The sequence below is a fragment of the Stenella coeruleoalba genome, assembly GCF_951394435.1.
Source record: "Stenella coeruleoalba genome assembly, chromosome: 4".
NCBI classification, from domain to species: Eukaryota; Metazoa; Chordata; class Mammalia; order Artiodactyla; family Delphinidae; genus Stenella; species Stenella coeruleoalba.
Window position 1 is genome coordinate 62,395,642 of NC_137149.1, and position 26,162 is coordinate 62,421,803.

General features: G+C 42.9%; 1 protein-coding gene across 10 annotated transcripts in view; it reads left to right on the plus strand.

The window, feature by feature from the left end:
* The window catches only part of TBC1D1 (TBC1 domain family member 1), a 229,603-nt gene that overhangs the window by 113,012 nt on the left and 90,429 nt on the right, over window positions 1-26,162 (plus strand). For 9 of the 10 annotated variants that reach the window (XM_079920578.1, XM_079920572.1, XM_079920575.1 and 6 more), the window contains 5 exons: window positions 14,182-14,640; window positions 16,585-16,674; window positions 18,046-18,150; window positions 19,037-19,169; window positions 24,137-24,228. In XM_079920578.1, the coding sequence (XP_079776704.1) occupies window positions 14,182-14,640; window positions 16,585-16,674; window positions 18,046-18,150; window positions 19,037-19,169; window positions 24,137-24,228 (879 nt within the window). The other variant, XM_079920573.1, reaches the window with a different exon arrangement.

Genomic DNA, 26,162 nt, shown 5'->3' on the forward strand with positions numbered 1-26,162 from the left:
GTTCTTCTTTCTCTAATTGCTTTAGGTGCAAGTTTAGGTTGTTTAATCAAGATGTTTCCTGTTTCTTAAGGTAGGATTGTATTGCTATAAACTGCCCTCTTAGAACTGCTTTTGCTGCATCCCATGGATTTTGAGTCGTCGTGTCTCCATTGTCATTTGTTTCTAGGTATATTTTGATTTCCTCTTTGATTTCTTCAGTGATCACTTCGTTATTAAGTAGTGTGTTGTTTAGCCTCTATGTTTTTGTATTTTTTACAGATCTTTTCCTGTAATTGACATCTAGTCGCATAGCATTGTGGTCGGAAAAGATACTTGATACAATTTCAATTTCCTTAAATTTACCAAGGCTTGATTTGTGACCCAAGATATGATCTATCCTGGAGAATGTTCCATGAGCACTTGAGAAAATTGTGTATTCTGTTGTTTTTGGATGGAATGTCCTATAAATATCAATTAAGTCCATCTTGTTTAATGTATCATTTAAAGCTTGTGTTTCCTTATTTATTTTCATTTTGGATGATCTGTCCATTGGTGAAAGTGGGGTGTTAAAGTCCCCTACTATGAATGTGTTACTGTCGATTTCCCCTTTTATGGCTGTTAGTATTTGCCTTATGTATTGAGGTGCTCCTATGTTGGGTGCATAAATATTTACCGTTGTATATCTTCTTCTTGGATGGATCCCTTGATCATCATGTAGTGTCCTTCTTTGTCTCTTCTAATAGTCTTTATTTTAAAGTCTATTTTGTCTGATATGAGAATTGCTACTCCAGCTTTCTTTTGGTTTCCATTTGCATGAAATACCTTTTTCCATCCCCTTACTTTCAGTCTGTATGTGTCTCTACGTCTGAAGTGGGTCTCTTGTAGACAGCAAATATATGCGTCTTGTTTTTGTATCCATTCAGCCAATCCGTGTCTTTTGGTGGGAGCATTTAGTCCATTTACATTTAAGGTAATTATCGATATGTGTGTTCCCATTCCCATTTTCTTAATTGTTTTGGGTTCGTTATTGTAGGTCTTTTCCTCCTTTTGTGTTTGTTGCCTAGAGAAGTTCCTTTAGCAGTTGTTGTAGAGCTGGTTTGGTGGTGCTGAACTCTCTCAGCTTTTGCTTGTCTGTAAAGGTTTTAATTTCTCCATCAAATCTGAATGAGATCCTTGCTAGGTAGAGTAATCTTGATTGCAGGTTTTTCTCCTTCAACACTTTCAATATGTCCTGCCAGTCCCTTCTGGCTTGCAGAGTTTCTGCTGAAAGATCAGCTGTTAACCTTATGGGGATTCCCTTGTGTGTTATTTGTTGTTTTTCCCTTGCTGCTTTTAATATGCTTTCTTTGTATTTAATTTTTGACAGTTTGATTACTATGTGTCTTGGCGTATTTCTCCTTGGATTTATCCTCTATGGGACTCTCTGTGCTTCCTGGACTTAATTAACTATTTCCTTTCCCATATTAGGGAAGTTTTCAACTGTAATCTCTTCAAATATTTTCTCAGTCCCTTTCTGTTTCTCTTCTTCTTCTGGAACCCCTATAATTCGAATGTTCGTGCGTTTAATATTGTCACAGAGGTCTCTGAGACTGTCCTCAGTTCTTTTCATTCTTTTTTCTGCTCTGCATTAGTTATTTCCACTATTTTATCTTCCAGGTCACTTATCCGTTCTTCTGCCTCAGTTATTCTGTTATTGATCCCATCTAGAGTATTTTTCATTTCATTTATTGTGTTGTTCATCATTGTTTGTTTCATCTTTAGTTCTTCTAGGTCCTTGTTAACTGTTTCTTGCATTTTGTCTATTCTATTTCCAAGATTTTGGATCATCGTTACTATCATTATTCTGAATTCTTTTTCAGGTAGACTGCCTATTTCCTCTTCATTTGTTAGGTCTGGTGGGTTTTTATCTTGCTCCTTCATCTACTGTGTGTTTCTCTGTCTTCTCATTTTGCTTAACTTACTGTGTTTGGGTTCTCCTTTTTGCAGGCTGCAGGTTAGTAGTTCCCATTGTTTTTGGTGTCTGTCTCCAGAGGCTAAAGTTGGTTCAGTGGGTTGTGTAGGCTTCCTGGTGGAAGGGACTAGTGCCTGTGTTCTGGTGGATGAGGCTGGATCTTGTCTTTCTGGTGGGCAGGTCCATGTCTGGTGGTGTGTTTTGGGGTGTCTGTAGACTGATTATGATTTTGGGCAGCCTCTCTGCTAATGGGTGGGGTTGTGTTCCTGTCTTGCTAGTTGTTTGGCATAGGATGTCCAGCACTGTAGCTTGCTGGTCGTTGAGTGGAGCTGGGTGCTGGTGTTGAGATGAGATCTCTGGGAGATTTTTGCCATTTGATATTATGTGGAGCTGGGAGGTCTCTTGTGGACCAGTGTCTTGAAGTTGGCTCTCCCACCTCAGAGGCACAGTACTGACTCCTGGCTGCAGCACCAAGAGCCTTTCATCCACACGGCTCCTTAATTTGGGATGATTCGTTGTCTATTCATGTATTTCACAGATGCAGGGTACATCAAGTTGATTGTGGAGCTTTAATTCGCTGCTTCTGAGGCTGCTGGGAGAGATTTCCCATTCTCTTCTTTGTTCTCACAGCTCCCAGGGGCTCAGGTTTGGATTTGGCCCCGCCTGTGCGTGTAGGTCGCCGGACGGCGTCTGTTCTTTCTTCAGACAGGATGGGGTTAAAGGAACCGCTGATTCGGAGGCTCTGGCTCACTCAGGCTAGGGGTAGGGAGGGTCACGGAGTGCGGGGCGGGCCTGCGGCGGCAGAGGCCAGCGTGACGTTGCACCAGCCTGAGGCGCGCCGTGCGTTCTCCCGGGGGAGTTGTCCCTGGATCCCGGGACCCTGGCAGTGGCGGGCTGCACAGGCTCCCCGGAAGGGGGGTGTGGAGAGTGACCTGTGTTCGCACACAGGCTTCTTGGTGGCGGCAGCAGTGGCCTTAGCGTCTCATGTCTGTCTCTGGGGTCCGCACTTTTAGCCGCGGCTCGCGCCCGTCTCTGGAGCTCCTTTAAGCAGCGCTCTTAATCCCCTCTCTTCGCGCACCAGGAAACAAAGAGGGAAGAAAAAGTCTCTTGCCTCTTCTGCAGGTTCAGACTTTTCCCCGGACTCCCTCCCGGCTAGCCGCGGTGCACTAACGCCCTGCAGGCTGTGTTCACGCCGCCAACCCCAGTCCTGTCCCGGCGCTCCGGCTGAAGCCCGAGCCTCAGCTCCCAGCCCCGCCCGCCCCGGCGGGTGAGCAGACAAGCCTCTTGGGCTGGTGAGTGCCGGTTGGCCCTGATCCTCTGCGCTGGAATCTCCCCGCTTTGCCGTCCGCACCCCTGTTGCTGTGCTCTCCTCCGCGGCTTCGAAGCTCCCCCACTCCGCCAGCCGCAGTCTCCGCCCGCGAAGGGGCTTCCTAGTGTGTGTACACTTTTCCTCCTTCACAGCTCCCTCCCGCTGGGACCCGTCCCTATCCTTTTGTCTCTGTTTATTTTTTTCTTTTGCCCTAACCAGGTACGTGGGGGAGTTTCTCGCCTTTTGGGAGGTCTGAGGTCTTCTGCCAGCGTTCAGTAGGTGTTCTGTAGGAGTTGTTTCACGTGTAGATGTATTTCTGGTGTTTCTGTGGGGAGGAAGGTGATCTCCATGTCTTACTCTTCCGCCATCTTCCCCCCCAACTCCATTTTAATCAGAGCTTTGCTACTCTTATATTTTGGGGTGAGCTGGGCGAGAGTTTCATTGCCTACAGGATGTTTGGAAATTTGGTCACATTAAAAATGTGATTGGCATTATCTGTGGCTGGCTGATATGGAATAAATTTTTGTCACTTATTACCAGTTCTGTACTGAAAGGCAGTTGGAATAATAGCAAGCTCATTGCCTTTAGGTGCTGGTACTTTAATAATAGAGAGCTGACCTTTTCTTACTTGGCAAATGTGAAGGTCACAGTTGGCATTTTTTGGACCTAATATGTGCTAGGCTCTACACTAACAACTTTCACATTGTTTAATTTTCTCCTCAAAACAACCTAAAAGGGTAGCTGGTAATATGCAATTTTGATATAAGAGGATGCCGAGCTTCTAAGAAGCTGGGTGTCCTGCTCAGACTTGCACATGAAGTGGCAGAGTTTGGAGCTTATTTTGGCATTTCAGCTCCAGAGTTCCCTGTAGGAACTGTCAGTGCAGTAGATTCATGGCTTCAGCTGGGGAAGGAGTTAGGGCTGACTTTTTCTATCTTTTTAAAGTTTATTCTGTTTCTGCTCCCACATGCCCTCTCTCCCCCATTTCCCTCCAAATGGAATGTGTCTCTGTGGTCTAATAAGCAATACTGGGTTCACTCTCATCTCTCTTACTTACCTCCCCCGCTTCCCACATGCACACAAACACTTCATGCTCTAAACGCAGCTAGGGGAAGCCTAAGTGGTATATGCAAAGTTTGGGGTGCTCCTCACACATTTGCCAGAACGGCTTCTGATTGAGCAGAATTCATGACAGGTAGCATGAGGTTAATTGGAATTGGATCCTGAATAGGTTAAAAAAAATTTTTTTTTTTTTGGTATTTCCATTGTGTACAGTGTTTGCAGTGAATGAAATTGATGCTGTGATTGGAAAGGAATGAGGTGGTTCTAGAATGGGTCGACACTATGCCCATGACGATAAATGCAGAACACTATGATCCTTTTTTTTTTTAAGTAAAGGAAATGACCATTTAGTATACACAAGCAGCCGTAGGTAAGAAAAAAACTGCTAACTCTGATATCTCTGGGCTTGGGATTATAGGCAACTTTAACTTTATATGTTTTTGTATTTTTCTTTTATATGGATGTGTATTAAGCTTGTTACTGAAAATAAAAGATGACTAAAGAGTACATTCTGCTGCTGAGTTTAAAAAGGAGTCTGGGGACTTCCCTGGCAGTCCGGTGGTTAAGACTACTTGCTTCCATTGCAGGGGACATGGTCCGGGAACTGTGGCTTCATGAACTGTGGGTTGGGTGGGCCTGTGTGTCCCACCTAACGAGTTTAATATGTTTGGTCCTGGGTGATTTTAGGTAGAAGCAAAACACTATTGGTGCCCCGTGCTCTAGCTGGTTTCACTGCTTTGTTTATAAATGCACGCTATGTGACCAAATATTCCTTTATTGAAGATCTCTCCTCAGTGATAAAATTTCAAAAGGGCATCATTTATAGAAACTAATTATGGCGTGTGTCCTGGAGAAGGAGCCAGCGCTCTGTTTAACGGTTTCTTATAGCACGTTTATACGTTTTTAGTTGCCCTGCCTTGTAGAAGAGAGACCGCAGTAGCCCTTTTCGAAGATTATGTAACATACGTAACTGATACCGGGTGATTGCTATGGTTAACTGCTAGTTCGTTATATTTGTGAATGTTTCGTAATCTTGGAGAGATTATTTTGAAGTAAACTTTAATCAAAATTATAGAGTAGCATTTCTTATAAGGCATTTGCTCTTACGTGTTTAACAACCTGAGACCTCTGAAATACAGTCAGTTTATTTGCAAATCAGATTTGCCCTTAAATGGTATAACTAGCTTGTCAGATACCTGTGGCGAGTCTTGTGTTTTTGTCTTCACTAGTTTGTTCATCTGTGCTGTGAGCAGGGTCTGGATCTGTGCAGTTGGGCTGCTTTATTGCTGTTCACAGCTTGCCTAGGGTCTTAATAATCCCATGGATTTTGGGTGTGATGGTGTAGCGGGCAGGGAGAGGAGCGCGTTCCTTACCTCGGGGCATGACAGAGGACAGGTGGTAAGAGAGCTGAGAGCTGTCAGGTGCTTCCAAAAACTGCAGGTGCCAGGGCCCCACCTCCACAGGCTGCTTCACCTCAACTGATGAGTAGTCACTCATTTTTAAAATTACTGGCAGTTCTAATGTGCGGCCACATTTGAGTTGCGAATCAGTGCATTAAATGAAGAGGGTTGGACTTTGAGGACTCATGTTCCCAGGTTGAACATCCAGTGATTTCTGTCAGTGTTTATGCTGACCATTGAAAACGTCTTGGCTTCTAAAAATTGTTTTAGAAAACTTAACGAAACAACTTCCTAATTTTACAGCCATATCTTCTCCTACTCTTCCTTTCTTCTCCCACCTTCTTTTGTTAGCTCCTGCAGCTATTAAATCACTTCTCGAGTTGGATTTTAGTCTCATTGTTTTAAGTGTTTGTAGAAAAGTGCCAGTTTAGCCAGAAGGTTGTAGTGAACCTTTCAAACGATTATTTTGGAACATGACGCTGGGTTTTGTGTTTGCATTGCACCTTTCATGGGGTTTAAAAGCTACTAAGATAAGAGTTTATCCAGTTTGCCATATCAGAACTAGAGTGGCTGAATACTACTACTTTTGTTTGACCTGGAGGATAGGAAGATGAGGCAGTCCTGACTGAGGGTGTGAGACCTGCGTTAGGGGCCAGGAGTCATCAGCGTTTCTGACGTGCCAGGCGCTTCCCCAGCCAGCTCACAGCACGTTTGATCTTTATTTTGGGAAGATGTAATGCATTCATCTGCCCTTTGGCTAATTGTAAGCGCACAGCAGGAGTGGAGGCATTGGTTCCCTTTGAGGAGTCACGACAGACCTCTCCTGGGGACCAGCCTTCTCCAGCACGCATTGGAAATTGCACATGCAGACGTGTCTCTTCCTCCCTGCACTGTGAACCTCTACGAAGGCCAGGAGGAATCTCGTCTCATTCACTGTATGAGGTGTATTCACATCTTTATTTCGAATCTAGTCTTGACAGGCTGGACCGTTGGGTAATATGAATGCTCATGCATGTCTTATATAGAGAGCATTAGACAACTGTCTTATTCTCTTTAAATAACTTGAGTATGGAGCACTAGTAAGAAGGTATTTTCTTAGTCGTTTTGTGTGAAATTCAAGACATGTAAGGTAGAGTGAGGCGACACGGTTTAATTTCGTTTTCTTCCCCTATTTACGTTGTTTATGACCAGTAAGTACAAATAACCACTCATCAACAAAAAGAAAACACAAGTCTGTTCCTTCTGGAAAATAATTATGTGGAATGATTATTTTCTGTTTGAAGTGCTTGTTTTAACTCCTTGCAGTGTGGGAACATTTAATCCAACGGACAAAACACAGTGTGGCCTGCCATGTTTTTGCAATTTTGGAATGCTTTAATCTTAAATAACAGGAGGAAATGCTAGAGTTCTAAATGCAAATATGGGCTGCTTTAGATTCATTTAATATTTTATTTGTTACTAGTTGGCAGAAAAACAAACGTGTAAACGTACAGCAAAATGGCTTTTTGTTCTAAATACTGTTTCAGGAGCTCTTTCCTAAGTCCTTGTGAATAAAATTACACTTGCCGTGTGTTTATAATCCTTTAAAATCCTCAAATCCTTAAAAAGAAACTTGACCCACAGGTTTAAATAAGGACTTTATTTACAGAAATGAATATTTCTAATTCTCTTAGAGTATCATTTTCTGGCTACTTATACAACAATATTCACTCAAACCTGCTACAGAAACTTCATACTATACTGTGTATTTGTTAGTATGTGAATTCAAAAGAAACTTGTTTTGGCTGTGAAATAAGTGCAGACTTGCTTTAAAATTGACCTTTAGTATAAATTCAAATAGGTTGACAGAAGAGCAGTTCAGTAAATTTTTATATGTCTAAAAGGGCCTGTTTCCTCATTATTGGCGATTCATTTCAATTTACATTTTTGTTGTGATCCCTGTTATTGAAAGAAAACCAAATCTCAAACCCTCATTGAATTTATCTCAACAAAATGCTTTTCAGATTCTTGTTTTTGCTGCAGTTAGTTGATTTACTTTATCTGCTTATCTGCAATCAGAAATGACGTAGATATTACTGCTGTGACTAAACTAAAAACAGATTTTTTTCAAAGTACTCAGATTATATCGTGGGAATAAACTCCACTGACCTCAGCCTATTTGCCCTGAAAGTGTCTGTATGTTTGCAGTAAATATTGTAACTTGAAGTATACGTTCTCATAGACTAAAGTGTCACCTTGAGACATTTTTCAGTTGCTTGCTTACTTTGGACGGTCAGTGTGGGCATCCCCTCTTTATTTTATATATGTCTGTCTGTAAGCTGCCAACTTCAGCAGACCCGTCTCAGCCCTTGGTTTAGTTTCAGCCCCCTCCTCTCCCTTTCTTGAAGAAGGAGTGCTTGTTTCCTTTGCCATCTCTGGCATCATCCTTGCCTGCCTGCCTGTCCTCCTGCTTCTCTGCCTGTGATTCCTCGGCTTCTTTATACCTGAAATGTTGGTGTATCCTAAACATCTCATCTTTGCCCTCTTCCTTTACTTTCCCTTTTTCTGTTCTCAAGGCATCAGCCACCTCTGGTCTGTGTATACGTGCTGGTGATGTCCGGTCTAGCTCTCCTGTCTTGGACTCCAGGCTGGCTTGTCCAGCTGCCCACTAGATGCCTTTACGTTCAAGTCCTCTTGTTCGTACTCAGCATGGACAGGAGCAGAGCTCATTGTAATCTCTCCTCAAGCCTGCTGCCTCTGTATTCCCTACTGAAGAAGTCTAAGCCAGAGCCCTGTGAGTCCCGTGCCGTCTTCCACACCCTCAATGCCCCTGTCTGGGTAATCACCAAGTCTTGTGGGTCTGTCTTCCAGAATCTTTCACGCAGCCTTTCTCTCTGTCTTCAGTGCTTGCTGCTTAGTCCAGGTTCCCAGCAAACCCCATCTCTCTTACTGTAAAGGGTTCTAATCAAACTTCCCTCCAGGCCCCACTCCCTTCCAAGGCAGAGGGCTACCTTGTGTTCATCTCACACTTCTGAATCCCTACCTTCTGGCATCCAATCATACCAAGGACAATGTTTGAAACTAAAATGAAGTAAGTGGCCCAGTTCCCTTATGTAACAAGCAACAGTATAGGTGAGTCTAGGACAGAGTTATAAAGAATAGAGAATTCAGGGGCTTCCCTGTGGCGCAGTGGTTAAGAATCCGCCTGCCAACGCAGGGGACACGGGTTCGATCGCTGGTCCAGAAGATCCCACATGCCGCGGAGCAGCTAAGCCCGTGCGCCACAACTGCTGAGCCTATGCTCTAGAGCCCGTGCACCGCAACTACTGAGCCTGCGTGCCACAACTACTGAAGCCCACGCGCCTAGAGCCCAGGCTCCACAACAAGAGAAGCCACCACCGTGAGAAGCCTGCATACCGCAACAAAGAGTAGCCCCCTCTCACAACCAGAGAAAAGCCCATGTGCAGCAATGAAGACCCAGCGCAGCCAAAAATAAAATAAATAAATTTATAAAAAAAAAACAGAGAATTCAGGATTTCATCACAAGTGGACAGTATGCCTTCATTTTTCTTTTTTAAAAAAATTTTTATACAATTTTTAAAGGTTACTTTCCGCTTACAGTTACTACAGAATATTGACTATATTCCCTGTGTTCCACAATACCTCCTTGAACCTGTCTTACACCCAGTAGTTTGTACCTCCCGCTCCCCTACCCTTATGTTGCTCCTCTCCCCACTGGTAACCACTAGTTCTCTATATCTGTAAGTCTGCTTCTTTCTTGTTGTATTCACTAAATTTGTTGTATTTTTTAGACTTCACATATAAGTGATTTTCTCTTGACTTATTTCACTTAGCATAATGCCCTCCAAATCCATCCATGTTGCTGCAGATGGTAAACTTTCATTCTTTTTTATGGCTGAGTAGTATTCCATTGTATATATATATATACACCACCTATTCTTTATCCATTCATATGTTGATGGACACTTAGGTTTTTTCCATGTCTTGGCAATTGTAAATAATGCTGCTGTGAACATTGGGGTGCATGTATCTTTTCAAATTCATTTTTGTTTTTCTCAGATGTATACCCAGTAGTGGGATTGCTGGGTCATATGGTAGTTCTATTTTTAGCTTTTTGAGAAACCTCCATGCTGATTTCCACAGTGGCTGCACGAATTTACATTCCTACCAACAGTGTACGAGGGTTCGCTTTTCCCCACATCCTTGCCAACATTTGTTATTTGTGTTCTTTTTGATGATAGCTGTTCTGTGACAGGTGTGAGATCATTGTGGTTTTGATTTGCATTTCCCTGATGATTAGTGATGTTGAGCAGCTTTTCCTGTGCCTGTTGGCCATCTGCCTTTCTTCTTTGGAAAAATGTCTATTCTTCTGCCCATTTTAAAAATTGGGTTGTTTGTTTTTTTGATGTTAAGTTGTATGAGCTGTTTATATATGTTAGATATTAATCCCTTATTCGTCATATCATTTGCAAATATTTTCTCCCATCTACTAGACTGTCTTTGTTTTGTCAGTGGTGTCCTTTGTTGTGCAAAAGCTTTTAAGTGTAATTAGGTCCCCTTTGTTTGTCTTCACTTTTATTCCCTTTAGGAGATGGATCCAAAAAAATATTGCTTCAATTTATGTCAAAGAGTGTTCTGCCTATGTTTTCCTCTAGGAGTTTTATAGTATCCATTCTTACATTTAGGTCTTTAAGCCATTCTGAGTTTATTTTTGTATATGTGTTAGAGAATGTTCTGATTTCATTCTTTTACATGTAGGTGTACAGCATCACTTATTGAAGAAACTGTCTTTTCTCCATTGTATATTTTTGCCTCCTTTGTCATAGATACTGTAGATTAATTGACCATAAGTGTATGGGTTTATTTCTGGTTTTTCTATCCTGTTCTGTTGATCTGTATGTCTGCTTTTGTGTCAGTACAAAATCATACTGTTTTGATTACCGTAGCTTTGTAAAATAATCTGAAGTCAGGGAGTGTGATTCCTCCATCTCTGTTCTTCTTTCTCAAGATTGTTTGGCTATTCGGGGTCTTTTGTGTTTCCATATACATTTTAAAATTATTTGTTCTAGTTCTGTGAAAAATGCCATTGGTAGTTTGATAGGGATTGCAGTGAATCTGTAGATTGCCTTGGGTAGTATAGTCATTTTAACAATATTGATTCTTCCAGTCCAAAAACACGGTATGTCTTTCCATCTGTCTGTGTTGTCTTCAATTTCTTTCGTCAGCATCTTAATAGTTTTTGGAATACAGGTCTTTTGCCTCCTTAGGTATGTTTATTCCTAGGTGTTTTATTCTTTTTGATGCAATGGTAAATGAGATTGTCTCCTTAATTTCTGTTTCTGATAATTTGTTGTTAGTGTATAGAAATGCAACAGATTTCTGTGTATTAATTTTCTTTAATTAATTAATTTATTTATTTTTGGCTGCAGTGGGTGTTTGTTGCTGCATGCGGGCTTTCTCTAGTTGCGGCGAGTGGAGGCTACTCTTAGTTGTGGTGTGCAGGCTTCTCACTGTGGTGGCTTCTCTTGTTGCGGAGCGTGGGCTCTAGGTGCGCGGGCTTCAGTAGTTGTGGCACATGGGCTCAGTAGTTGTGGCTTGCAGGCTCTAGAGAGCAGGCTTAGTAGTTGTGGCACATGGGCTTAGTTGCTCCGTGGCATGTGGGATCTGACCGGACCAGGGCTTGAACCCATGTCCCCTACATTGGCAGGTGGATTCTTAACCACTGTGCCACCAGGGAAGTCCCCAGTATATTAATTTTTGTATCCTGAAACATTACTGAATTCATTGATGAGCTCTTGTAGTTTTCTGGTACCATCTTTAGGATTTTCTATGTATAGTGTCATGTCATCTGCAAACAGTGACAGTTTTACTTCTTCCTTTCCAATTTGGATTCCTTTATTTCTTTTTCTTTGATTGCTTGGCTAGGACTTCCAAAACTGTGTTGAATAAAAGTGACGAGAGATCCTTGTCTTGTTCCTGATCTCAGAGTGAGTGCTTTCAGCTTTTCACTGTTGAGTATGACGTTAGCTGTGGGTTTGTCATATGCCTTCATTTTTCAAAAAACGGTGCTCAGGTCTGTTCTGGTTAAGGGAACTAAACTATCAAAGTTTTGCAAACTTAGGCACATGTGGAGTCCACTTTTTATTTAGTCTCCTAGTGTACTTGAATGACTTACAGAAATGTTTTAAAAACGTTAGATTTTTAACTATTTACAATTTATTGTTGAAACTGTGTTTGGCAATATGCCTTCAAATATTCTGAAGTTGTTATATTCTTGTCAGGATCCCTGAGATTTTTTTTTAACCCCAATTATCTCCTTGATACCCATATTCACATAGCTCACTAGAGCAGGGAGAGGCACCTGCTAGAGCAGGGAGAGGCACTGGTCTTTGACTAAAGCGTGTGTTTCGAAGATTCTAATCAAAGGATAGGAGAGATTGGTGGTAGGAAAAATGACCACAGCTCAACTCTGACCAAGGACGATGTACTCTTTAGCTTCCTCTGACCTTGTGAAGCGAGGGAACAAGCAAGTTCTCTACTTTGTGTCTTACTTGTGTTTGTACCTTTTATTGCTGAGTCACCATAAATTCATGTGACTTCACACATTTTCTCTCCCCTTTGATATGTAACGAAAGACACCATTCATTACTCACTTCAGATGCAGTGGAAGACCCAGCATATAGAAATGTCAGTTATTGTTTTAAAAAAAGCCTCAAAAGACTGAGTAAGCTTTGAATTTTCTGTTCAGAGAGTGGGGTTAGTAATTAGGAAGATTCACATGGCTCCTGATAAAATAATTTTACCCACTTGCTCAGAAAAGCGGCAAGGTTTTCACTTGCATAAATCGTTTTTCTTTTTTTTTTTGAAAAAGTCATTATTCTTTACCCTTACAGAAACAACTTTTACCTGAAAAATCTAGTAAGCATTTTTTTTCCCCCAGAGAGAAAAACAGGCTGTTTTTGCCAAGTTCCTGTAGTGACTGGTTGGCAAAGGTGTGAGTGAAATCTAGACTTTCTACTTTCTTCTCTCTGTCCTTTTATATTGATGAACAATTTTTAGGCCTCCACAGGATATGTAATTATTTGTCAGTGGAGGAATGAGCTACAGCTCAAGCAAATACTCCGGGCACATGGTTGCTTGACGCTGAAATTCTGGCTTCCTTAGTGTCATTTAGGTCTTATGCTTCAGGAATTAATTTTTTAAAACATAAAATCTCTGAAGATAAAACTGACTTTTTGTACGATAAAAGATCTTGAAAGGATATATCTTAATCTTTATGGCAGAGATTGTCTTTAAGGTGTGCTTGGTACGAAATCACAAAGAGAAAAGTCTTTTGAGTCGTTGGGTCTTTGGGGATTATGTTATGAACACAGAATATAAGCTTGCTTCTTAAAATCCACTAAAACCACCTCCCTTTACTGTATGTATTGATCTTTGACTTGAATTGAAAAGGGGTTCTTTTCCCTCTATGTCATTAAAAAGACATTGGGCCTATGGGTATTGGGTCTTAAATTGGATTTTCTTACAAAGAGAAAAGGAAAAATTGGCTTTGGGTGTTAGGGCATAACAAAAACTAGGCCCTTCCTTATGAAAATTGAATTTGTGCCTGTTTTGTGTTAGTACCGAGGCTGTACATCATCCAGATGATTGCACAGATGCTTATTCATGCGGTTGAGGACTCATCTCGGTCTGTGGCTTCTTTGAGGGATCTTGTCAGAAGCTAATGATGAGAGGGTGTAGCAGTAGTGCCGACAGTAGCACACGAGACCCTTTTGTTCATTCTCTTGATCATGACTTTACATTAGGAATCAAAGGCTTTAGAAGCTCAGTGGAAAGAAGCCCGTGTGTTGCCCTGATTATGATACTGTCATGGGTTGCTTACGCCTTGATTAAAACCTCCTAGCTGTGTAGTCAATACTATTCAACTCTTGGGAAATACAAGACTGAGGAATAAATTGTTAGTTGTCATTAGAGAAAATAATGATGTTGTGATTAGAAGAAAGGTTGTATAAGATAATTACAGTCTTGTTCTCCTCATCCCGTCATTTATTTTGGAAGACTTGACGCACTGCCAAGACGCACTGCCATGAAATTAGAATAACTGCATAATGTTCTGGTGGCAGCTTCCCGGAGAAGACCTTTGGCTTTGGAGTGGGGGCACCAGCCTGGGTTTGACTTGCCACGTGTGGCTGTGTGGCTGTGAGCTCCTTACTTAAGCTTGCAGGATGTTGGGCGCGCGAATCCTCTAGCGTAGCCCCAGCGTGGAAGAGGTGCTGAGTAAATACTTTTCCCCTTCTTGTCTCTGTGTAAGTTGCCCATTTCCCTCTCCTGGTCCCAGATTCCCAGTGGGATGCTCCTTCAGGCTGATGGAATACGCCGTGTGCCGATGGGGAGAGCATGGCGTTGGCTTCTGTGGATGCGGGTCCTGTGCCGTGCCAGCCACTGCGGGTTCCAAATAACACTCCTTCCTTGCCCGGCAGGTGCCTGAGATCATCAGCTCCATCCGGCAGGCCGGGAAGATCGCCCGCCAGGACGAGCTCCGCTGCCCTTCCGAGTTCGATGACACTTTCGCCAAGAAGTTCGAGGTGCTGTTCTGCGGCCGCGTGGCGGTGGCGCACAGGAAGGCCCCGCCCGCCCTGATCGATGAGTGCATCGAGGGCTTCAGCCACGTGAGCGGCGGCGGCTTCTCCTCGGATCAGCTCCGGGCTGCGCCGCAGCCGCCGGGGGACCGGGAGCGGGGCCCACGGCCGATGCGCAAGTCCTTCTCCCAGCCCGGGCTGCGCTCCTTGGCCTTCAGGAAGGAGTTTCAGGACGCAGGCCTGCGGAGTAGTAGTTTTTTCAGCTCCTTTGAGGAGAACGACATCGAGAACCACCTGATTAGTGGACACAATATTGTGCAGCCAACGGATATTGAGGAAAATCGAACTATGCTCTTCACGGTAAAATATTATCAAAGCCTCATGCGCATCCCCAGTCTGATCTGTGTGTTTAAAAGAAAATCTGCTTTATCACGCGAAGATTCTTTGTGAATTGCTTTTGGATTTATGTGTGAATCCATATGTTTTTATACTGAATAATTCTTTTCTCAAGATAAAATCCTTATTTAGTCCCTAATTAGCCTTTGGAATTCAGCAGGGGGTCACAAAAGAGACTCTTATCTTATATCCTCTATGACTTTTATCCCCCTCCCCCATGGTTGTGAAGACACCTTTTCAATGTGGAAAGAAGAGTTAATATGTGTAAAAGAGGCCCCCAAAGGAGATTTTAAAAATGGATATTAATTTCAAGTAATGTATTTCAACAAAATCTTTTTGGAAAATACCCCTTCTTTACTATTTTTACTAATTTGTAAAATACTTACCCTTTGTTATCTGGATAATTAGATTTGGGGATAACATGATATTTGAAATTGATACTCAAGCTGAAATATTAGTTTAGCCAATTGCTCACTCACTTTTTCCTAGAAATGGTTTGGTAAACTGACAGCCAACTGCCAGAAAAGGCATGGGCAGGGAAGCTGTCCCTTGCAGTCGCTGCTCCTGGGTTCCATGCTGATCTCGGCTCTTCTGGTCAGGCTGCCCTCCCTGGGAGTCCTCTGGGTCTGAGCCGATGGGACTCAGCTGGCCCAGTAGCAAGCTGGTCTCTGACAATATAGGGAGTGGATTGTTCCTCGGCCTCCTCTGTCTCTTCTTTGGCCTAAGGCTGACTAGAGAGAGCAACACGAGCTTAAATGTAAAGTCTTGGCGTCTGTGCCTAATTCGGGGCAGAGGATGGCCCAGGAGTGAGGAAGCTGGCTGTGTGGATGTATGCAGGTTCAAGATCAAGATGGGGTGTCAGAGGCCCGATTTCTTCCTCTTTTCATGGTTGACCTAGTATACTGAAAAGAGTGCTACGTTGGCAGTCAGTCTGGTGCTGTAATGTGTGATATATATTTTAAAAAAACAAAACAAAGCAAAAACCCTCTTGGTGTCATTGGGAAAGCTGCTCAGTGCATTTATTTTCAAGTACTTATTATGTGACTGCTGTATACAGGGTCCTGTGTAATACGTTAGAAATACAGCAGTGAACAAGACAGGCATGATCTCTGCCCACGTGGAATTTAGATTCCAATGAGAGACTGGCGATTGTACAGGTAATTGTCTCACTAAAATTGTGATAAATGCCGTAAAGGAGAAGTAAAGGATGCTGTGAGGGCATCTGGGGAATCAGGGAAGACTTTCTTGAGGAAGTGATTTTCACTGAGCAGGTTTCATTGTGGCCAGCTGGGTTCAGGGAGCAGCAAGGTGAGGGAGGGGTGCTGCACAGTTAACAGTGTGGTTATTGCAACACAGTCCCCTGCTGTAATGGAGATCTGTTACGCTGACCCAGGTATGTAAGACAGTGTTAATTTGTCCTAACGCTCTAGCTTTTTTAGAAAGTCAGGTAAGCAGTAGTGAATATCTAACACAGTATGCATTCAACAAATGGTAGATTGTTTTAACAATAATTTAAGAAGACTTTTCTAATCATTAGGAAGTGTTCTAGAAATCTTGAAAGAGAAGCTCCTGTTTCCTGGGAGGTTCACTTATGTAGGAACCTCTCTTCCTTAAAAAGGGGGGATGTGGGAACCTGAGGCTTAGTTGCCAACTTCTGTATATTTGGTCCTTTCACCTCAAGACTGCTGCCTGATGTAGGTGAACACACTGATGGTTGTCTGTGCTACCTGAAATCTGTAGGATAGATTGTGACCTTGAAGTGATTTTCTACATGAGATGGTCAGAATTCTATAGGAGCTTGACCCATTGAGTCTCTATTTTCATAGGTTATGAAATGAGAAAGTTCGTGTATAAATCTGAATTCAGTGTTCATAAAAAGCTAGTTTCTTTTTTTGTTTGTCTTTTAAGATTGGTCAGTCTGAAGTTTACCTCATCAGTCCTGACACCAAAAAAATAGCGTTGGAGAAAAATTTTAAGGAGATATCCTTTTGCTCTCAGGTAAATGGAGATGGGTTATCAGCTCAATTGCCATTTGATTTTTTAATGAATACTTTTACCGTCTTTCAGCAGAAGTGGTTACGGTCACAAGATGTATGCTTTCTAAGTACTGGGTTTGTGATCTTGCATTTCCTTTTGTGTATTAAGGCAAACTATAAATATAATTTTGAAATTAAGAATTTTGCTTTTAGCAACCATAACCTACTGGAGAAAATAGGTCTCCTTTTCTTTTTTTTCAGGAATTGGTAGTAATGTTCCACAGTCATGATTTCCAGGTGTGTGTGTGTGTGTGTGTGTGCATATTTATATATACATTCACACACAGTTAATATTTTTAAATAGATACTTATTTTTACTTTATAAAAATTCATAACTTTTGAGGTACCAAGATCATTATTTCTTCTTCCTTAAAATATAATAAATAGTGACTATTTTGAGGCTGTTTTCCTCAGAGTACAGTATCTGCTTGAGTTCTTACTTGCACATCTCCTGGGTGTGTTTCATAGAGAGATTTTGGAGAATCTGTTAATTATAACGAGCTATGCCAATTTTACTCAAGATACTTTTTATCTTGATTTGCTGCTATTTGTATTGTAATGTTCGTATTAAATATCTGCTTTTTCATGTGATAGTTTAATTATTTCCTAAAGGGTACAGTTTACAAGTTTACATGATCACCTGCCCTTCAAGCTGTCAGCACTCATGTCTCTGCCTGCTGGTGCTTTCAGGAGATGCTGCATATTAATGTTTATGGGTGATGTCTAATCTGTATTAAGGTGCCTCTTAGCTGATACTTTCAAAACAAGCGTACATATTAATATTTATTAAAAAGAGCTCTTAGGAAACTATGGTAGAACTTTGGCCTTCATATCTTATGTTTAAAAGCGTCTCTCTTCTCTTGTATATATAATTTTTGACTCATTCTTCCTACCAGTTTACTTCAGTATTTACATATTTGTTATTTTAGTAGTACGTATGTTTTAAATCTTTTAAACTTTGTGTCTGCATGTGTTTGCGTATGTGTGCATATGTGTTTGTATGTTAATCTCTCGTCTGCTAATTCCTTGATACTGAAGAAGAATTCTCATTTTTTTGTGTCAGCTTTTCTCCACTTCCTTTCACTACTAAAATGAGCAGTAAAAACTCCAGTTTTCAGATCCTACTTCTCTTATTGTGGGGATAATCAGAGTAACATTTTAGTAGAACTTCATATTTGAGAGATGTTTTTAGACATTTAAAATATCTGAGAAAATAATGCTTTTATAATGTCCTTTAAAATTGTGCTGTGTGACTCTTCAGTTGCATGTCTGGCAGTGGTGCCTTTTCTGGATATAACTGACCATTCCTTGTTCTTGTCCCTGCCTTCAACAGGGTATTAGACATGTGGACCACTTTGGGTTTATCTGCCGAGAGTCTTCGGGAGGTGGAGGCTTTCATTTCGTCTGTTACGTGTTTCAGTGCACAAATGAAGCTCTGGTAAGTGAGAAGGGGCCGTTCTTAAAGTCTCCTTTACAAGGGATTTCAGCCTCACTGATATCTTTACTTAGCAAAGCCATATGGCCTCATTGACATATTATTTGGCTTTAATTATTCTTTCGTCACTATTTGATAACCAGCTAGTACATACCTGAGACTTAATTCGATGTGCATTTTCAATTTTCATCATTCTTAAAGGCCTGCTCACTTTCACCCTCTGCTTTAGCATTTTTCAAATGTCATTTTGGACTTTTGATCAGAAGAGTTGGTTTTCATTCAGTATTTAATTTGCGTCTAGTTTTTACCTTATCTCCTTGAAGAGCTTTGAGCATTTGTAGTGTTTCTAGGCTATGTGTAATCCTAGCAGGTATTATGATTATTATTCATTAACCTGTGACTAACAGTCCAGAAGAATCTTAAAGTACTGAGTCTTTCCACAGAGTCCTGAAATCTCTGCCCAGCTTTTTTTTTTTTTTTTTTAATAAATTTATTTATTTATTTTTGGCTGCGCTGGGTCTTTGTTGCTGCGCACGGGCTTTCTCTAGTTGCGGTGAGCGGGGGCTACTCTTCATTGCAGTGCGCAGGCTTTCTCATTGTGGTGGCTTCTCTTGTTGCGGAGCACAGGATCTAGGCGTGTGGGCTTCAGTAGTTGTGGCTCGCGGGCTGAGTAGTTGTGGCTCACAGGCTCTAGAGCGCAGACTCAGTAGTCGTGGTGCACGGGCTTAGTTGCTCCGCGGCATGTGGGATCTTCCCAGACCAGGGCTTGAACCCGTGTCCCCTGCATTGGCAGGCGGATTCTTAACCACTGCTCCACCAGGGAAGTCCCATCTGCCCAGCTCATTTTAAATGGACTTTTTGATGACTATAGTCTCCTCTCTTCGATCAGGTGGATGAGATCATGATGACCCTGAAGCAGGCCTTCACAGTGGCTGCGGTGCAGCAGACAGCGAAGGCGACGGCCCAGCTGTGTGAGGGCTGCCCCCTGCAGGGCCTGCACAAGCTCTGTGAGCGGATTGAGGGTGAGCCGGGGTGGGAGGGCGGCAGGGTGGGCGGGGGGCTGTTAAGGGTCCTGGGCAAATTCGTTGGAAGGTTCTGCCCCGTGGAGGCTTGTGTTAGTTACAGGGCTCATAGGTGGATGTCTTCTGTATGTCAGGCACTGTGCCTAGACCATCTCCCCTCAAGGGGCTCTGAGGGCAGTGGAGGAGTAAGGGGACCACAGGGAACAAGACCAGTTGCATTGTTAGCAAGGTGGTGTGAGTGGTCAGTCACTTCAGCTACCATGGAGGGGTCTCGTAACAAGAGAGCTAAGAATTTCCACCGGGTAAGTCAGTGACAGCGTCATCGATTGCCGGAACAGTTTTAGTGGAGGGAGCAGCCGTAAGGTAGGTTGCAGCTGAGGAGCCCATGAGAAAGCGCACTGGAAGTGATGCTGCGAGTATGGACTACGATTCCTAGAAATGTGGCTTAGGGAGAAACTGCAGTACACGTTCCGGTTAGCATACTTAAGATGTGCCTGGCACTGTACTAAGTGTTTTCTTTAACATGTATTATCATCCACTTAATCCTCACCACCTCTGGGAGGAAAAGGGATTATTTGCACATTTCAGGGATAAGCAAACTTAGTTTCTGGGATTTGGGGATGATAACCATCCTGATGGGTTTGAAGTCGTATCTGATTTCCCTTTTGAAAGACAAATTGACATCATCTTAAGGTCTTTGAAGTTTCATTTGCTGGCATTTCAGTGCTCTTTAAAATGAATCAAAATGATTACCATTTTCAACTGTGTTTTCCTAGCTGTTACTCCTTGCTGACATTATACAAAATATATTTGGGAACAAGAAAACGTGTGCTTTAACAAGAGATCCCATCTGAGAGGATCACTAACCCTTTCCTTAGTGGTTGTCAAGATAAGGTAAATGACAGAAATGTCTCTTATGAGCTTATTAAGAAGCCAACAATGACTTTGGCCTTGAAGATAAAGCAGATCCTGATCTGCAGGAACTGGAAGGGTTCCAGAGTTCCACTTGATACATCTTTCTTTGGTCTGGCTTAGCTTTCAGAAAAATATAGCTGAAAAGTTTAATTGTGGTGGGGATTTTGCTGCTATCGTTTCGGAATTATCATTTCATTTATCGTTTTACTGGATAAAATCCAAGCAAAGCAGAAAGCTATGCTAATGTAAAAACATCCAATAAATAGCACAATTAGAAGGCTAGTGAGGATTATATTTTGCCTACACGATGGGAAGCATTTCTAAAGTATAGACGGCACATTATTAGAGCCATCCTTAGTAGGGGAGATGCTGATTATTTTATGAACAGTTCAAGGTTCTTGCTTTTTGCTATATTGCATCCCTAATAAGTAGAATGAAGTCATTTATTAAAGCTCATTGTATGTTCCCATAGGAGTAGTTCTAATAGGAAGTTATGATCTGGCCAGGAACTCCATAAACTGTGGGGAGGACCAATGACATGGCAACAAAAAGAAAGACTTAAAGACTTTTTTTTTTTTTTAATATATTTATTTAGGCTGAGTTGGGTCTTCGTTGCTGTGCGCAGGCTTTCTTTATTTGCGGTGAGCAGGAGCTACTCTTCGTTGCAGTGTGAGGGCTTCTCATTGTGGTGGCTTCTCCACGGGCTCTAGGCGCGTGGGCTTCAGTAGTTGTGGCACGCAGGCTCAGTAGTTGTGGCTCGGGGGCTTAGCTGCTCCGCGGCCTGTGGGATCTTCCCAGACCAGGGCTCGAACCCATGTCCCCTGCATTGACAGGTGGATTCTTAACCACCGTGCCACCAGGGAAGTCCCAAGACTGTTTTCTTAATAAATTGATATAGTCAGTATGCTCTGGACTCTGTAAAATAGAATAAATACACTGTACATATGGGTGCTGTTGGACACTTACAACATGTAAGGGGTGCAGCTGTGCTGATTCTGTGTTTGAACTATGTACAACTGCTAGTATTTATATAGTGTTTTGCTTATTTTAAAGTTTAGAGGAGCATTTTGGGAATTCTTGGAATGAATTATACTTTCACTAAAAGGAAAAAAAAAAGTTTTACTGAGGTTTCCTTTTGCTGTCTAAGTAAATTTGCCTTCAGCAAAGCAAAGGCACTCATCAGAGATCCCTTTAATAAGAGCCTTTTCAACCAGACATCATGAAGGCGGGCTCACTTGCCTCGCTTCTCCCCTCTAAAACCTTTTGGCATCACCTGGGGAGTGCCCCCTTCTTGCTGCAGAAATTCCCGTCCCCCCCCCTCCCCCCCCCCCCCGCCAAGGCTGAAGGTAGTGAGAAGCCCTGTGGAGGGTGCACAGTGGAGAGCAGGTGCTGGGACCACAAAGACCACCTCTGATTTGAGATGGGGCAGGAAGAACCTAATGAATTGAGGCACCCTGAAGACAAGGATAGAACTGTCTAAGGATCTCTCCAGACCTGCTGAATATGAAGAATAGTCTGTATGATTTCACCTGAGATTGTTAGAAGTATATATAATTAGTCTGACTCTTCTTGGGGTTTTTCTCCACATGTGAATGTCTCATCAAGCAGTACAGTGTTTCCAAGAGAGGATGTTTGCACTGTGTCATTGACATCCATATGCAGGGAGGATTTTTATTTAATGATTTCTGAGTGCTAATTTTACTCGTAAATTTAAACACTGTTTTGATTCAACATGTAAGTAGTTAGTGCAGTAAAGGCATCTCTGTTTGCCTGGCTTGTATGACCTGACAGCTTGCCTGAGGAGTACCTGAACTGTGCTCTGATAAAATTCATCTGTCCTTTCTGCACTTTTACTGACCTCTTTTTTTCTGATTGAAGAATAGTTGACTTACAATATTATTAGTTTCAGATGTATAACATAGTGAGTCAGTATTTTTATTTCTTATGTACCATACAATATCATTATGACATTATTGACTGTATTCCCTGTGCTGTACATTACATCCCTGTGACTTATTTATTTTATAACTGGTAGTTTAAATCCCTTGGTACATCTTAATCCCCTTCACCTATTTCACCCTTCCCCCCCTTCCCCTCCCCCCTGCGACCACTAGTCCTTTGTTAAGTCTGTTTCTGTTTTGTTATATTTGTTTGTTTTTTAGATTCCACGTACAAGTGGAAACATACAGTACTTGTCTTTTTCTGGCTGACTTATTTCACTTAGCACTTCACTTCCGTGTTGAAGGCAGTGGCGTCAGGTGGCTTGACTGCCTGGGTAAAGGAGCAGTGGAGTGTCCTAGGGTGGGCTCTGGGGGCAGACAGATGTGGGTCAGATTCTGACTTTGTCCGTCCCTTAGCTGATAACCTTGGGCAAGACATTTGACTTCACTGTGCCTCAGTTTCTTCATCTATAGACCTTGGAATTGCTTAAAATAGTGCCCACTCCAAGGATTATGTTGAGGATCAGATGAGATTATTTATGGAGTGTTGCATGAAGTGGCACAGCAATCACTTAAGAAATATTGGCTTTTATTTTTATGGTGGCCTCAGGGTTTTCTTGGCCAAAAAAATAAAACGGTGGTGGAAAGAGGAAGGACTTCTGGGAGCTGCAGTGGTTTGAGTAGGGGCAGCGACCTCACCACTGCCTGTTAGGAGGGTGAGGGCCCTGCCTTCTGCTGCAGGGTGCGGGGTGGGCGATGGAGGAGCACTGGCGTTGGGGCAGGCTTGGCTGCCGATTGGCCTCCTGACCTGTCAGTCGCCTGGCTTCTCCGGACCTCAGCAAACTCATCTGTAAAACAGAGGCCTGGTTTCCAAGTCCCTGTTCAGAGCTGTCCCCTCTGGCCATCCTAGTAATGTAGATAAATCTGGCACAGAGACTTGGCCAAGGCCCTCCCCAGTGGCTCACCCTCAGGAGGAGAAGACGGGGTGGCATGTGGATGGGGACAGGACTGCCCTGGGAATAAAAGTAATCAGCAGCAGTTTTTTTCCCACGATAGTTAGGTCAACAAATCCTTTCATCCCAAATCTTTTCATCATGGGTAGCATTTATCTCTGGTGCCAAGAAAAGGCAGAACAGGGTCTGAGCCATATATGTGTGGAGAAGGAACTTTCTGAAATACCAAATTCTAATGGACATTAAAATTGCAACTTTATTTTAATGACTTTCCCTCAGAATCCTTTGTAATGTTATTTAAGTGGCCATAAGACTATTACTAAGCATGTGGTGGTAAAGGGAAAGTTGTTAGCCACACAAATCACTTTCTTGTGAAAGAGCCTAGCCTAACCTGTAAGAGAAGAATGTTGGTCAGTTTTCAAATGGGGCAGTAGTTGTTTATCCTTAAGGGAGATTGTCTAGTTTACATATAAATACTCCCTGAGAATTTATCGTTTCCTGCGGACAATGTTCTGGCTGTGTGAGGTGTTGGAGTAGTGGCGAAAAAAGGCAATTTGGAACCACACAAAGCTGACAGAGAGTCCAGTATGGGGTCTTTGGGAATTAACTGAGCTCTCTGGGTCTCAGTTTCCGTAACTGTAAAATGGGGCTAATCAAGTCCTCTTTACCAGATTGTTCTGAGTATTAAATGAAATGATACAGGCCTGATGTTTAAGTCAGTGCCTACCACGTGAGGGCTCAATCAAAAAACGTTGCTTAGGGGCTTCCCTGGTGGCGCAGTAATTGAGGGTCTGCCTGCGATGCAGGGGACGCGGGTTTGTGCCCCGGTCCGGGAGGATCCCACATGCTGCAGAGCGGCTGGGCCCGTGAGCCATGGCCGCTGAGCCTGCGCGTCCAGAGCCTGTGCTCCGCAGCAGGAGAGGCCACAGCAGTGAGAGGCCCGCGTACCACAAAAAAAAAAAAAAAAAAAAAAAAAATGTTGCTTGTTGTCAGGGTCATCATCATCACCGACATTATTGATTAGACTTTCCATAAAACCTCAGAAGCCTGAAGAAGGTGGTTAAGTCATGTAAGAGGGGGGAGTGAGCATGGGAAGTGTTAACTGTACCTCGTAACTGTTACCTAGAGTGTTCTCATGTCTCTTTTTTTCTCTTAATAGGAATGAATTCTTCCAAAACCAAACTAGAACTCCAGAAGCACCTGACAACATTAACTAATCAGGAGCAAGCAACTATTTTTGAGGAGGTTCAGGTACAGTACTGGTTTTAAATTTCCAGAAGGAAGAAAGGAGGCAGCTTCTCTGTGAAATTTTATTTATAAAAAATAGCAAAGCAAACCTGTCAGATCCTCAAGGAAGTGGGCCTGAGTTCCTCTAGGTTTAAGCTTTAACAGCCTCGGGACAGGGGCCAGGCCAGAATTGCAGATTCCTATCAGGGCTTGGTTTTTCACGTGAAAACTACTAAACCAGGGGAACTCTCCCTTAAGGAACTAGAGAAAGGAAATAATAAAGTGGAGAGAGCCTCAGCCCGGGAGACGGGACCTGGATTTTGGTCCCTCTCACCGTTTTGGCCTCTCCCATTGCGGAGCACAGGCTCCGGAGGCGCAGGCTCAGCGGCCATGGCTCACGGGCCCAGCCGCTCCGCGGCATGTGGGATCTTCCCAGACTGGGGCACGAACCTGTGTCCCCTGCGTTGGCAGGCAGACTCTCAACCACTGCGCCACCAGGGAAACCCTCTCTGGAAGACCTCTGCTAGCTCCTTCCCGCTTGGGATTTCAGCCCTAAGTGTGAGAGTCTTAAGGATATAACATTTTGTACATGAAATTGAACATAACTTTTCTTCTTCACTCTTTTTTTTCAGTTTTGAAAATAAATTTAGGTGTTACCTACTATATGGTATATCAAACCTAAACATAAAAACAAAATACAGAAGAAAACCCAAGCTCATCAGTTTTCTGCATTAAGCCCGGAACCGCACTCTTGTCCTTGCGTTTAGATGCACTTATCTCGGGAAACCACACTGTGTGTGCTGGCATGCCCATAGTCTGTTCATTATGAATCTTTAATGAGCTCATCAAAAATTTCATGTCTGCTTTAGCCGAGGGGCATTTTCTGTGGTTCTGTGGCACTTTCCTAGGGAGGAGAGTACATCAGAACAAAGCATAAGTCTCTAGTGGGGAGGAGAGTGCCAGGGGTTCTGCACATAGAGAAGTCTTTAAACAAAACAAGATGGCTAGCAAGTCTAGACTGTAGGTTCTCTCTCCCTCTTCACTGAGGGAGAGGCTACAGACAGGGCCCGTGATCTGTTTTCTGTTAGAGTGAAAAATTAAAGAATTGTCTTTGTCTTTTTAATCACATGTTCGAGTTCTCCTTCCCTTGATCTTCTGCAGTAGGATTGGCATATGTATGTTTGAAGGAGAGCGTAGGAAGAGTTTTTTAATTTCATAAATAGCTTAGAATGTAACTTTCACAATTTCCAATTGCCTTTCAGTTTTCTTATTTTCTTTTGAATTGACTTGAGACACACTACTTTGTTTTTTCTTAAAGGATCTTTAGCGTTCTAAGTACGCAGTACTCTCAGACAAATTTAATGTGATTTGTACTTGGAATTCATAAATGGATGGACAATTTGCTTCTGATTGTTAATGCATTTGTGATGGGAGCTGGGTCCTTTTTCTTTTTTTTTTTTAAATTTATTTTAATTTATTTTTCGCTGTGTTGGGTCTTCGTTGCTGCGCTCAGGCTTTCTGTAGTTGCGGCGAGCAGGGGCTACTTTTCGTAGCGGTGCGTCGGCTTCTCATTGCAGTGGCTTCTCTTGTTGCAGAGCACAGGCTCTAGGCGCGTGGACTTCAGTAGTTGTGGCACACAGGCTCAGTAGTTGTGGCTCACGGGCTCTAGAGCGCAGGCTCAGTAGTTGTGGCACATGGGCTTAGTTGCTCTGCAGCATGTGAGATCTTCCTGGACCAGGGCTCGAACTCATGTCCCCTACATTGGCAGGTGGATTCTTCTCTTTTTTCTTTTTTTGTGGTACGTGGACCTCTTACTGTTGTGGCCTCACCCGTTGCGGAGCACAGGCTCTGGACGCGCAGGCTCAGCGACCATGGCTCATGGGCCCAGCCGTTCCGCGGCATGTGGGATCTTCCCAGACCGGGGCACGAACCCGTGTCCCCTGCACCGGCAGGCGGAC